This window comes from Erinaceus europaeus, chromosome 7 (assembly GCF_950295315.1).
Source record: "Erinaceus europaeus chromosome 7, mEriEur2.1, whole genome shotgun sequence".
Taxonomy (NCBI): domain Eukaryota; kingdom Metazoa; phylum Chordata; class Mammalia; order Eulipotyphla; family Erinaceidae; genus Erinaceus; species Erinaceus europaeus.
Genome location: NC_080168.1, coordinates 46,617,679 through 46,631,346, shown reverse-complemented (window position 1 = coordinate 46,631,346; position 13,668 = coordinate 46,617,679). Strand labels below are relative to the sequence as shown.

The 13,668-nt window shown below is 41.5% G+C and overlaps 1 protein-coding gene across 1 annotated transcript in view; it reads left to right on the top strand.

The window, feature by feature from the left end:
- Nucleotides 1-8,208, top strand: part of SYN3 (synapsin III) — a 505,196-nt gene extending 496,988 nt beyond the window's left edge. The window contains exons 11-12 of the mRNA XM_060194367.1: nt 3,740-4,031; nt 7,037-8,208. Of these exons, the coding sequence (XP_060050350.1) occupies nt 3,740-4,031; nt 7,037-7,169 (425 nt within the window). The 3' untranslated portion in view covers nt 7,170-8,208. The remainder of the gene's footprint in view (nt 1-3,739; nt 4,032-7,036) is intronic.
- Nucleotides 8,209-13,668: the final 5,460 nt, after the last annotated feature.

Here is a 13,668-nt window from a genome sequence, read left to right as displayed (position 1 = left end):
GCCCTCCCCCCAAATGAATGTTTTAAAAATAAAATGGAAATGGAAATTATATATAACATTGTTGATGAAAGTCTTCCCTCAAAAATACTTCAGTACTATTATGTAAATGCCATCACTTGTTAGAGTATGGGTGATCTTCTGACAATAAGACAGGGAGATCATGGCAGTAACAAACTTTCTCACGGAATGTCAGTGGCTGCAGTCACGTATAGGCCTGAGAGAAAATCCACCCTTCATCCTCTGCTGACACAACCCCCTGGGCACATTGGCAGTTCCGTGCCAGCATGGAGGCTCATAGCGGCTTTGCTTCCAGAAGTTAGACCAGGCGATTTCACAGCAATCTCTTAGGCCCTGTCTAAAAGGAAGCATTACTATCATGCTGAGACCTTCTCACCACTTTTATTCCAGTAGAAGATTCATTGCTTCTTGAAGAAAATCAGCCTTGGGTACTAAATGGCTTCCTCTTCCACAGATCTTAGATAAAATGCTCCATTCATCTTTTTTGGTCTATGCTTCTCTTCTCAGAAAAGCAGAAAGCATTTGAAAAGGGAAATGACATTACTTTTACAACTGTGTCTGAATGAACACTGGGACTCTTCTTCTCACAGATAAAAGTGTATTTGAACCCAGTTTTGTGTCTCAGTACACTTGTAGTCATGGGCAAGTTATATCACTTCACGGAACCTTTTTCCTCAGTGGTACAGGAGGAAGTAACAGCTACCCCATTTAGTTAAAAGAAATTGTTCATTGGATCATCCAGGTGATTCAGCAAGGTGACCAGCATGGAGATAGTGCTGCTAAGATGTTAGCTTTACTAATAATAAACAACTGTGGTAACTATATGTAAATCTTTGGGGGAGAGAGAGAGGAGAGATGGACCAAGGAGATAAAGGGAGAGAGGGAAAGAAGAGAGAGACAACGCATAAGCACTACTCTACCATCCATGGAGTTCTTCTTTCCCTGTCCTTGGTGTTCTTGTGTGGAGCTGTAGATAGATAGAACCTAGGGCCTATCCACTGAGTAACTCCCTGACCCTTTATATAACTCTCACTATTAATAATTTATTATCGCTTACCCAGTAGAATGCTCAAGGACCTACATTTGAGTCCCAGAATTGTGTGAGAGCTCCTAAGTGGATTTGGACTAAAGGAAGCTCCATGGATGGTGGGGCAGTGCTGGGCATCTCTCCTCACTCTGTCCCTCTCTGTCTCTGCCTCTCTACAGCCCTATGTGTATGTGGAATTAAAAAGCATGCAAAAACTCAGCCTGGGAGCAGAGGAATCACACATGTCCAAGATCCCAGCACCACAAAGACACAATAAATAATATGTAGTATACTGACAATTATATACATGTTGTTTTCACCAAGTCATACAACTAATATGGTCCCTCTGCCCTTCCTGTCGGGCAGTATTTCTGTAATTATGAGTGTTCAGAAATGACTTGTTCAGCACCTTGCCAGCCTCCTGGTTATACCTCTACCTTCCCCTCTTCCTTTCCGATTTTGCCCCAGGACTTACTTTTTTATAAAAACACATTTGAACAGAGCATTTTTAAAACACAGAGCTACTGTATTCTGTTTTCCTCTCCAGCCCAGAGTAGAAATGCTTGATAAAGAGATATTATTTTGAAGGACATGAGGCTAAACACACTGGTAGGGAGTTTTGAAACAATCAACTTAAGACCAATTAAGATAATTAAAGAAAATTTCCATTGAGTTAGCATCCAGATGAAAAATAACAAGGCCAATTAAAAAAAAAAAAACAATGCTTTCATTGAGTTTCCAAAGTGACAAAAATCACTAACTAGTTTTTTAACTCACTGTTCATTTTCATTTTTCTTTTAATAAACCTCATCATTTTAGCACCAATCCTGAACTTAGGCAAATGCTATATTTAAACTTATATTTACATTTATATATGGTTTTTTATGTGCTCATAGAAAAAAAATACTAAATTGCTTATTTTGCCAAGAAACAGGAAAAAACAAAATAGTGTCTCTTGACAAATCCCAGGTGTATAAAAAGAATTCAAAAGCAAGCATCTAGCTTTCCAGGCTATTATCAGCCCTGAAAGTGGAACTGATGTGTGTTGGGGGTTGGGGGGGAGGTATGGCAGGGAACAGTAAAGACAAAAGTAGAAGCAGATGTTTTCTTGGACCTGTAATGAATCTAAAAACAAAATAATTGTAACAAATCAACATTTAAAAACCAGGAGCTTTTCTAAAAATATCTGGATTTTGAGCTTCTCTTGAAGCTGAAGGTGTAGAAATGATGAGGCTGGATTCCTTCCTGGGTAGCTGCTTTCACTGGCTTTAGTTACAGGTGCTCCTTGGACAGGGCAAGGCCTTCTCCATTATCTTCAGACCCTATTCCTTCCTATTGTCCCTCCTCCAGCAATACAGTGTCAATTACTACTTTTTTTATTACACTTAAGTCTTTTTATTTATTTTTTTAAATCTTTATTTATTTATTTTGAATAGAGACAGAGAGAAATTGTGAGGGGAGGGGGAAATAGTGAGGAAGAGAGACAGAGAGACACCTGCAGCCCTATTTCACCACTTGTGAAGCTTTCCCCCTGCAGGTGGGGACCAGGGGCTTGAACACAGATCCTTGCACACTGTACTGTGTGTGCTTAACCAGGTGGGCCACACCCAACACTTAAGTCTTTTTAGAGAAATGGCCCTCCTCGGGTGGGAGGTAGATAGCATAATGGTTATGCAAAGAGACTCTCATGCCTGAGGCTCTGAAGTCCCAGGTTGAATTCCGCCCCCCATACAAACATAAACCAGAACTGTTCAGTGTTCTGATGGGGGGGGGGAGAAAAAATGACCCTCTAAACCATAAGGTACAAGAGAAAGGGGTTCTTGTTTATACAGTGCTAGGAATCAAACCTAGGACTTCACACATGGTAAGGCTTGGGCTTTTCTTACTGAATCACTTCCCATGATTCTCTCTCCTCTTATAAAGACACCAGTCCTAGTGGATTAAGGTCTCACCTTTTGTCCACATTTACAAGGATTAGTTGCTCCATTAACACCTAGTCTCAAGCACAGTCACATTGAGCATTAGGATTTCAACAAACAAAGTGGGAGAAGGGGGATTGACTTTGTTACATATCACCATCCCAGACCTACTGTATCAGAAATATTATTTTTACAAGATTCCCCAGTGATTCTTATGTACATTAAAGTTTGAGACACACCAGTTTTTAGTATGTAACCTTCCAGTGTTTCTTTTATTTAACTTCACACAGATATATCAAAATGGAATAAAACCATGTGTACTGTTTTATAAGCTACTTTTTTTTGGCTTTTGTCAACATGTTACTTAATATTATTCTGACACATCATACCTGATGAGTATAGCATAATCCATTATAAGGATATACCTTAATTCCCTAATTAGTTTTCTTAGTGTTAGGCATTTAGGTATATTTAAAATCATTTATTTATATTAAAGAGAGAGACCAGAGCACCACATATGCACTGACACTGGCATATACAGTGCCAAGAATAGAACCTGAACCTCATGTATGCAAGTCTTGTGCTCTGCTACCTGGATTTCCCCCCCTGCCCATGCATATGTATTGTTGTCTTCTTTTCACCGTTAAAAAGATATGCACACACATGCGCACACACACACACAGATGCACACACCCTATTATGGACACCCTTGTGTTAACATTGTGTGCCATATTTATCCTAAGAAAAGTTTGAATATGGTATTTTCTCATTGTAGGGGGCCCTCGCCAAGCTCAGTCTCCTCAGCCCCCACGATCTGGAAGCCCCTCACAACAGAGACTCTCCCCACAAGGCCAGCAGCCCATGAGCCCCCTATCTGGATCTCCACAGCAACAAAGATCTCCAGGTTCTCCACAGCTGGCCCGGGCATCCAGTGGCAGTTCGCCAAACCAGGCCTCTAAGACGAGCAGCACCCTTACCTCACAACCCCGGCCACCAGTGCAAGGTCGCAGCATCTCCCAACAGAGTGAAGAGTCCAAGAATCCAGCACCACCTCACCCCCATCTCAAGTGAGTGCTTTGGAGATAGGGTGGGCTTGGGGTTATGTCAATGCTGGGCTGGTTCAGGGCCAGGGATTCAGAGAAAAAGTAAGAACCATTGAGACTTCACTCAGACTTTAAGGAGGGAGATGCAGGTCTGAAAGATGGGATTTGAGTAGCATCAGGGACTCAGCAAGTGAGAGAATAGATTAGACTTCACCACCACAATCCTCCATTTCCTTTCTTCTTTTTTTTTTCCACTTCCAGAGTTACTGCTGACTCGGTGCCTACACTACAAATCCACTACTTCTGTGACCTCTTTTTTTTTTTTTCCAATAGGACAGAGAAATTTAGAGGGGGTGGGAGATATAGAGGAAGAGAGAAAGACAGACACCTGCAGACCTGCTTCACCACTTGTGAAGTGATACCCCCTTACAAGTGGGGAGCCCAGGGCTTGAACCGGGGGTCCTTGCACTTAGTACTATGTGCACTTAACCTGGTCTGCCACCACCTGGCCCCCACATCATTTTCTTTGTTGGTAATTTTTGAGTTCAGCAATTTGATCTGAATTAGCTCTGCAAGAAAGTTCTTCTGCTAAACTCTCCTATATACTATCAGATAAAACATAGGATGCCTAGTATGATCTCAATTTCAGATAAACAGTGAAGAATTCTGAGTATAAGTACACCCTTAAACTTCACATGGGATACACTTACACTAAAAGAAGTATTTGTTTTCTATCTAAAATTCAAATGTAATAAAGTGTTCTGTATTTTTATTTATAAAATCTGTCAATCTTACTCTCCTGGGATCACTCATTGCAGTCCTCTGGCAGCTTTGTTGTGCTGAATATCCAAGAGGTCCTCATATGCATCTGGTTGTTGGTGTTGGCTGTCAGCTAGGTCTTATCCTCCAAATTCTAGACTCAGCTTCCTCATATGGTAGAACTGCATTTCCAAAGAGCAAAAATAGAAGCTTCAAGGCTTCTTAAGGCCCAGCCATAAAAGTCACACATTGTCATTTCACTCTATCACATGCTTTTGATCAAAGAAAGTCACATAGCCAAGTTCAGATTCAAAGAGTAGAGAAATAGACTCTGGGTTGGAGAAAATGCAAAGTCACATTACAAAAGAATAGACTACTGGGATAGTCAGAATTGTTACAGTCATCTTTGTAAACAGCCCATCAGAACACACACACACACTTTCCTCTCAAGCCCATCTATTGGTTTGAGGTTAGAGTGTCCCAAATGTACTTTCTTTGGAAAGCTTCTTCATCCCTTCAATTCTAAGCAGTAAAACTGACACTCATAGTTTTACAGCTAGTGCCTATTATCTACTTAGTGTATGCCAAGTATTTTACCTAGTTGGGCTTTTCTTTTTTTAACTCTCACAAGTCTAGAAGCTAATAACAATTAGTATCCCTATTTTACAGGTGAAAGATGAAACAACAGAGGACAAGAAACAGCTAGGCTTGCATATAGTCCATGAATAATAATACTAAGTGTAATTTTAATATGTAATACATTTGCATGATTCAAAAATCTAAGAGATATCAAAGGTATACATTGAAAAACCTTACTTCCATCAGAAGAGGTATGTAGGTAATGGTAATGCAGTAGTCAAACCTAGTAGCAGGCTCATACATGTACTTACATGTGCACTCAATTACTATTCCTTTCTATGTATAGATACAGTTCCTTTACATATATCTAATAAGCTTCACATATACCCTTAATATATTTTATAAAAATAACTTTTATACACACTTCAGAGATGACAATAGTAAGAAAAAAAAGAGATGTTCAAATATGGAGAAGTGTACATACTATAATTCAGGAAAGATAACAAAAAAAAAGTGGGGGAGGTAGATACCAATAACCACTATAAACAGGCAAAGAGAGTTGTCAGATGGCCAAGTAGTCTAAGGCACCAGACTCAAGGGGCAAAAAGAAATCATGCTATGGGGTCCAGGCAATAGCACAGCAAGTTAAGCACACGCGGTGCAAAGCACAGGACCTGTGTAAGGACCTGGTTTGAGTCGCCGGTTCCCTACCTGCAGGGGGTTGCTTCACAAGCAGTGAAGTTGGTCTGCAGGTGTCTGAATTTCTCTCCCTCTCTCTGTCTTCCTCTCCTCTCTTGATTTCTCTCTGTACTATCCAACAGCAACAAGAGCAACACAAATAGGAAAAAATGGCCTCCAGGAGCAGTGTATTCTTTCCTGGAGGCAAAAAAAATAAAAAAAGAAAGAAAGAAAGAAATCATCCTATCAATTTATTTATTTTTTTTTACCAGAGCACTCACTGCTCAGCTCTGGTTTATGGCAGTGTGGGGAATTAAACCTGGGATCCTGGAACCTCAGGCATGAGAGTCTACCTACATAACCATTATGCTAACTCCCCCACCTAAGAAATCAACCTGTACCCATGTAGATTCTTCAAGGCTGGCCAAAAACCAAACAAGCATGAAGCAGAGAAACTTGTTCACAACATGTGTTCAACCAGTGCACATGGGAGAGTCCTAAGGATTCTGAGAAAGCTCACCTACATGGTCCCAGACCATTTAAAAAGGCTTCCAGTACAGGGCCAGTTCAGGTGACATAACTTTCACCTTCTCCAGGAAGAGAGGGAGGATTAGTAAAACCCAAGGCAGTGCCAGGTCATGATTCCTTTCCAGGTTGTCTCCTGAGACCAACAGCCAACTCCAGAGGGCAACCCTGCTCCACCTTCTCTGTAGAACAGATGCCTCTAGACCTTTATTTCAAAATGAGTCAACATCTTACCTTCAGGGGCCCCACCTATGAAGTTAATCCTGTTGTCAAAGACCTATTTGGAGAGTGACAGAGCTTTGCTTCTCTACACCACCTCCTAGGTTAAATAATATGTGTGCTATCCCATAGCATGTGTTAGAATACCTAGTCTCTGGGCTTAATCTCCTAGTGAGGTGTGGGTCACCCAACTGGCTTCCAGGCAGGCCCCATTTCCTCAGGAGTCCAGGCCTCATTGTTCCCAATCCTTCCTTGCCTTTCTGTTTCAGCAAATCTCAGTCCCTGACTAACAGCCTCAGCACATCTGACACTACTCAGCGCGGGACTCCCAGTGAAGATGAGGCCAAGGCTGAAACCATCCGCAACCTGAGGAAGTCTTTCGCCAGCTTGTTCTCTGACTAGCTCTCATCCAGGCTGGAAGCCAGGGAGAAGCCTCTTATGCTCTCCTTTCTCCTGCCTCATCTTCCTTCTCAGCCTTGGTTCCTGAAGGGAACAGAATGGACAGCCTGAGAATACATTTTCTAAATTCCTTTGATGCAAGAACTAAGTATCTATTATATATGTGCCCCCACTTTCTGTGAACAGAACATTCCAGTGGGGTCTGAGTGATAGGTGTTGCATCACAGTGCTTCCCTCTCCCCTAGATGCTTGCTTCCCCACCTCGGATAACCAAGTGAAATGTCTGTATGTCTAGTTTTCACATTTCTTGTTAGTATCTTGCTTGCCTCTACGCAAAGGACTCTTCTCCACTTTGCCCCACAGCCATCAAATGCAGACACTGCAGTGGAACATCAGCAATATAGGAGGCAATAATCTTTTGACAGTGTTTTGCAAATAAAAGGAGAAGAGTCCAGCAACAGAACCTCGCACCTACAAACACTGGTTCCATTCAGGCTCCAGAGTTGCCCCTAGCCATATAGACAGAGGTCCCATCAGGCCTGGCCACCTGGGATGGTGAGGGACATGGAGAGGGGACAAGATCCTGTGTGGCAAGTGAGGCCATCCGAACAAGAGAAATGGGAGAGAACCTTGCAGTGCCGCTCATGCCCAGATTGCTACCTGAACTTGAACAGCCAAAAGCAGGCCACACTTCCTTTCAGGATTCATTACTAGTCCTCAGAGAAGGAAGAGGCCCTCAAATTCAGTGGCTAAAGTTAGGGTTCCTCCACCCATTCTGTGTAAGTCCCTTGACTGCCCACCAAGAATATCTCTTCTTCAAGCATATATAAGGAACCACCAGAGAGAAAGAACCAACTGATCAATATGACACAGGATCAGATGTCACAATGATAGTCACTTGCTTTCCACAGACTGTATAGAGCAGGGCAGTTTACTCAATGTTCAGATAGGTTTAGGAACCCATATATTTCTTCTCTCTCTCCTCTCTCTCCCTCTTCTTCTCTCTTCCCCCTCCTCTCAATAGTAAATCCTACATGTTAAAGACTCTTGGAATTCTTTTTAAAAATATTTTATTTGTTTGTTATTGGATAGACAGAAATTGAGGGGACTAGGAGATTGAGACAGAGAGACACCTGCAGCTCTGCTTCACCACTCATGAAGCTTTCCCTCTACAGGTGGGGGCCAGAGGCTTGAACCTGGATCCTTGTGCACTATAATGTGAGCATTTAATCTGGTGCACCACCACCTAGCCCCGACTCATGGAATTCTTAAAGAAATTAGCTCTTAACTGTGCTTTACCCAAACTTGACTAAGCAAGTTAACTGTAAAGGTAGAAAAAGTACACTCAGCTCTGTTTCCAGTGCTCCTTCCCCTACATCAATCTCCCCTGATCAAATGGGGGTGCAGGAGTGTCCCCAGTCACCATATACCTGGTGCTAGAAACAGTGTAGGTGACAGAACAAGCCACCCGGCACTCAAAAGAGTGCAAGATACTAGAAAATAGCCATGTTATCCCTCTCCCCAGCCTACTTTGTGATGTAAGTTATTTTAATTCAGTGTCTACAGTCTTTGCTGGTATATCTCGATATGACTCTACCCAGCAACACACTGCTCCTCTTTTTGTTCAGTCTCTACAAAGCAATGCAATTGGGTTGGCCAGGAGTTCTAGAAATGCTTCAAAGGGGCCACGGAGATAGTCCTCTGAAAAGCTAGACACATGGAGCAGCTGCTTTGAAGCTTCACTCCCTGTATAGTCTACTAAAACCTTAATGTATGTGGGGTCAACACCCCCATATCCATTGGTTTAGGGAGGATAGTTGAAGAGAGAAAGCCATGGTTTATAATTTCACAGAACTTTAGCATCTCCCTATTTCTCTTCCCATTGCTTAATCCAATTGTTTCACCACTCTGTAGCAATTTCTGGAGTAAACTAGGTGAGTCAGAAAGAAGGGAGACAATGAAATGAAATTTGAAGTGCTAAACATAGAGATCTTAAGTTACTCTGTTAAGAAAAATTAACAGAAAGTTGTTGGAAAACATGAACGTGCGTGCACATGCACGCGCGCGCGCACACACACACACACACACACACACACACACACACTCCTGGGTAATCACTGGGAACTGACAAAATTTCCCATAATCCTATCACCAAATTTTTAGCTCATAGTCATTATTTTTGTGACTAATAGTGGGTTACAGTATTTTAAATTACAATGTATAGTTCCACACAACTACCACCAAAGCTGTGTCCCACCCTCTTATATCCCAAAGACAACTACCATAGTTCTGACAAGTCTTAAAGTTTGCTTGCTTTTGTGTTGTTTGCAAATTCATGAGTATCAGTTCTCTAGATTCCACGAGTAAAACCATCCAGTACTGTCTTTCACCTCTTATTTCACTAAGCATAATCACCTCCATTTCTTTTTTTTTTTTTTTAATTTTTTATTTAAGAAAGGATTAGTGAACAAAAGCATAAGGTAGGAGGGGTACAACTCCACACAATTCCCACCACCCAATCCCCATAACCCACTCCCTCCCATGGTAGCTTTCCCATTCTCTATCCCCCTGGGAGCATGGACCCAGGGTCGCTGAGGGTTGCAGAAGGTAGAAGGTCTGGCTTCTGTAATTGCTTCCCCGCTGAACATGGGCGTTGACTGGTCGGTCCATACTCCCAGTCTGCCTCTCTCTTTCCCTAGTAAGGTGTGTCTCTGGGGAAGCTGAGCTCCAGGACACATTGGTGGGGTCTTCAATCCAGGGAAGCCTGGCCAGCATCCTGGTGGCATCTGGAACCTGGTGATTGAAAAGAGAGTTAACATACGAAGCCAAACAATTTGTTGAGCAATCATGGATCCCAAGCTTGGAATAGTGGAGAGGAAGTGTTAGGGAGGTACTCACTGCAAACTCTAGTGTAATCCTGCTTTCAGGTATATATTTTGCAGTAGTTTATGGATACATGTGCACATAAGCTCTCTCTCACAGAAACTGGTGTATATCTAGGTTATGGGACTTTGTTAGAAAGTGAACTACCTGAGATGAAATTAGAGTGTACTATTAAAGGAAAGGTCTCACCCGAGTAATGAAGCTGAAGGGTCGTCATTCCACACGTGTAGTCTCTGGATACAGTCGGAGGTGAAGCATGTTGAGGTGGCAATCGTTGCTTTGGTTAGGTTGTGAATCACCTCCATTTCTATCCATTTTTGCCCAAAGGTCATAGTCCTTATTGTGTCTGTTTTCAGAACAGATTTGCTTCCCCATTTGGCTGAGAACTTAGGGTTAAAACTCCATGTAAGTCACACCATGAGAAAGCCAAATACCAGACTCTGAGGTAAATATTTCCCTTCTCTATTGACAACAGCATTTTGCAGTTGTCTTAGAAGTCTATTATATGACTCATGCATAGAAGTGTTACAAGAAGTAACAAGAAGTAACAAGTTACAAGAAGTGTTAAAATCTGATTTCTTTCACTTTAAGAACATATATTCCTAGGGCTGGAATCTAGCTAGCCTGGTAGTACATACACTTTATCAAACAAAAGGACCTGGGTTTGGGCCCCCATGGGAACACCATGCAAAGAGAGTGCTTCATAAGCTGTGGAGCGGTGCTGCCATGTCTCTCCTCCTCTACTTCTCTTACCCTGTCTCTCACACTCTATATAACAAAAAGAGAGTCTAACTAGAAAAAGTGGAAAGTGCAGTAGTGAAGCTCTAGTGAAGTGGAAAAATATTCTACATATTACTCAGGGGAAGATCTTTTAAAGAATGATGTTTTACATTCTGAATCAATGAAAGAAAGGAAATATGAAGACCTTGTTTTAGATTTTTAAATATAAGAAATATCTGAGGCAGCTGTCACCCTTATGCACTAGAGATTAGAACTGGTACAAATCAATTTCACTCATTAATAAAGCCCAGCTCAAAACATACCACAAAAAGGTGACATGATGAACAAATTTCCTTGAATTGTGGCCCTGGTCATGTGCAGAGCTAGCTTCATTTCAAACCAAAGGATCTAGAAAAATCTGGTCACAAGGCCCAAAACATATGTATATATCAGCTTTCCTAAGAGTCTTGAATGCATGTTGAGATCAGTTCAGCAGTGCTGAACCAAACTGTATTGAAAAACTAACACATGAGCGATGGTTGGCATGAATGATTCGCACCCAAGTAGCCAGTCTTTGGAGAACAAAATTAGTGGCTCCATGAACAGTGTGACCACACAGCTCGTATTTTCACATTTGCCCACATTGTCCCTGGCCCCTAAAAAACATCTCAATCTTCAAACCATACTTCACAAATACTCCAGCTACAGTTGCACAAACTCCTTTATCAAACCAGCTATCTTGGCTTTTAAAAACATGCAAGATGTTTCACAACAGAACATGTTTGTAAGCAATACATTTAGATAATTTTTCCTGTTGGTCTGTATGACAGTGGACCAAGTCTGAGCTGATGGAAACCACAGATCCCCAAAATGGACTGTTTTCTCACATAGGCTAGCTCCCATTGCTTCCATACGTATAACTTTTAATAATTGTGACATTTTGAAATGAGAAAGGACACAAACAAGAGGGAGGGAGTTACTCTGAGTTTGAAAGGTTTGTTGGTTTTTGTTTCATTTTACACTTTGACCCCATGAAAAGGGTAGCATTTTTCTTCTTAGTTGACTTGGTGAAATTGAAACCTGACAGACTTATTTGGCTTGCACTAATGTGTAGCACAATGAACAGAGATTCAAGAACAGTCTCAGTGCACGCATCTATTAATGTGTCTTCTTCCAGGTCTCTATTCAGAATGGTAATATGGTACTTCAGATTAATTAAATGCAAAAATCATCTTTCCAAGGACAGTCCCCTGCTACTAACTATACATAGGCATTCTTTAACTCTTTTGTGTTCCCTCCCCTTTTGTTAGTGAGTTTTAAGAGCATGTATCTGCTGAGCAGCCCATTTTTCTTTTGAGAGGAAAAGAAAAAAGAAGAGAAAGACAGGGAAAGAGGAGAGACACTACAGCAGCATTCCACCACCCATGGAGTTTCTTGTCTACAGTACTCCTATGTGGTGCCAGGGATCGAAGCCAGGAGCTCACATTTGGTAAGGTGAATCATCCACTAGGTGAGCTACTCCCAGGCCCTCTTGTGTTCTCTTAATAACTGCGCATTCCCTCCTGACTTCCTCCCAACTGAGTTCCATGAGAAAGCAAGCCAGTGCAGATATCTGTGCACAGTGCACACTGCACTCTGTTTGGCACACAGGTGTTCAGCACATGGTTGCAGTTGGCCCCCCTAATATGTAAGGAATCGGTAAAAACATAAAGTGTTAAGATTGAAGAAGTAAAGGCTGTTTTCCCATATTATCAGTGTGAGAAGTCGCTGGCTGGCCCAGGAGCAAAATCAAACCAATAGCAATTTATAAATGACTTTATTAAAAAGCAAAAAAAAAAAAATCTATGGTAGTTTAAAAAAAATGAAAAAAACAAAACTTGATGTTTTAGATTCTAAACTGAATCTAAAAAGAAATATGAATAAACAGAATGGGGAGGTGTGAAACATGCCCAGTGGTGAGCTTGGCCCACATTGGCAAGGCAATAATAGGGTCCCTTCAGATCTTGAAAGGGGTGAGTTGCCTTTGCCAACATGGGACAGTGTCAAAGCTGTCCCCAACTCCTAAGCAGCCATCGATTAATTTTAAAGTCTCACACTGATATTTATAGACAAACAGAAGGCAACACTTTGGACTTGGTTGGAGGCAGTGAAAGGCTGGGCAACAAGTAAATCAAACCAGCCCACTGTCCACACACAATGCATAAAGGGCACAGAGGCGCCCTTGTGTTCCCAGGCAAAACATGCAGCTCAAACAGATGAGATGAGTCGAGACGAGACATATCAACTATGTAGTCAGAGCTCTCTCAACTGGCAGGCAAGAGGAAAAAATGAAAATGTCTGGGAAATATTTTTTAATATTTAAAATTGGTGAGGCATTTCTTTAAAAAATGTTTTACAAATTTCTACTGGTTTGACTTTGTTCCTGGGCCAGTGACTTTCTCACATTAATACATATGGGAACAACAATAACTACAACAATAAAAAACAAGGGCAACAAAAGGGAAAATAATAAAAAAATTTTAAAAGACATGGAAAACAGCATTAATTTCAAGTTTATATAAATCTAAATATTCCTTGCATAATGTATGTTAATTATTTAAAATCCTAATTATATTTTTATTGATTGGACCTACCTTCTTTTTTTTGCCTCCAGGGTTATCTCTGGGGTTCAGTGCCTGCACTATGAATCCACTGCTCTTGGAAGCAACTTTTCCATTGTTGTTGTTGCTATTACTGTTGTTGCTGCTGTTGTTGGATAGGACAGAGAGAAATTGAGATGGGGAAGACAGAGAAGGGGAGAGAACGACAGAAACATGCAGACCTGCTTTACCACTTGTGACTCCTGCAGGTGGGGAGGCAGGTTCTTGAACTGGGATCCTTGCACAGGTTCTTGTGCTTT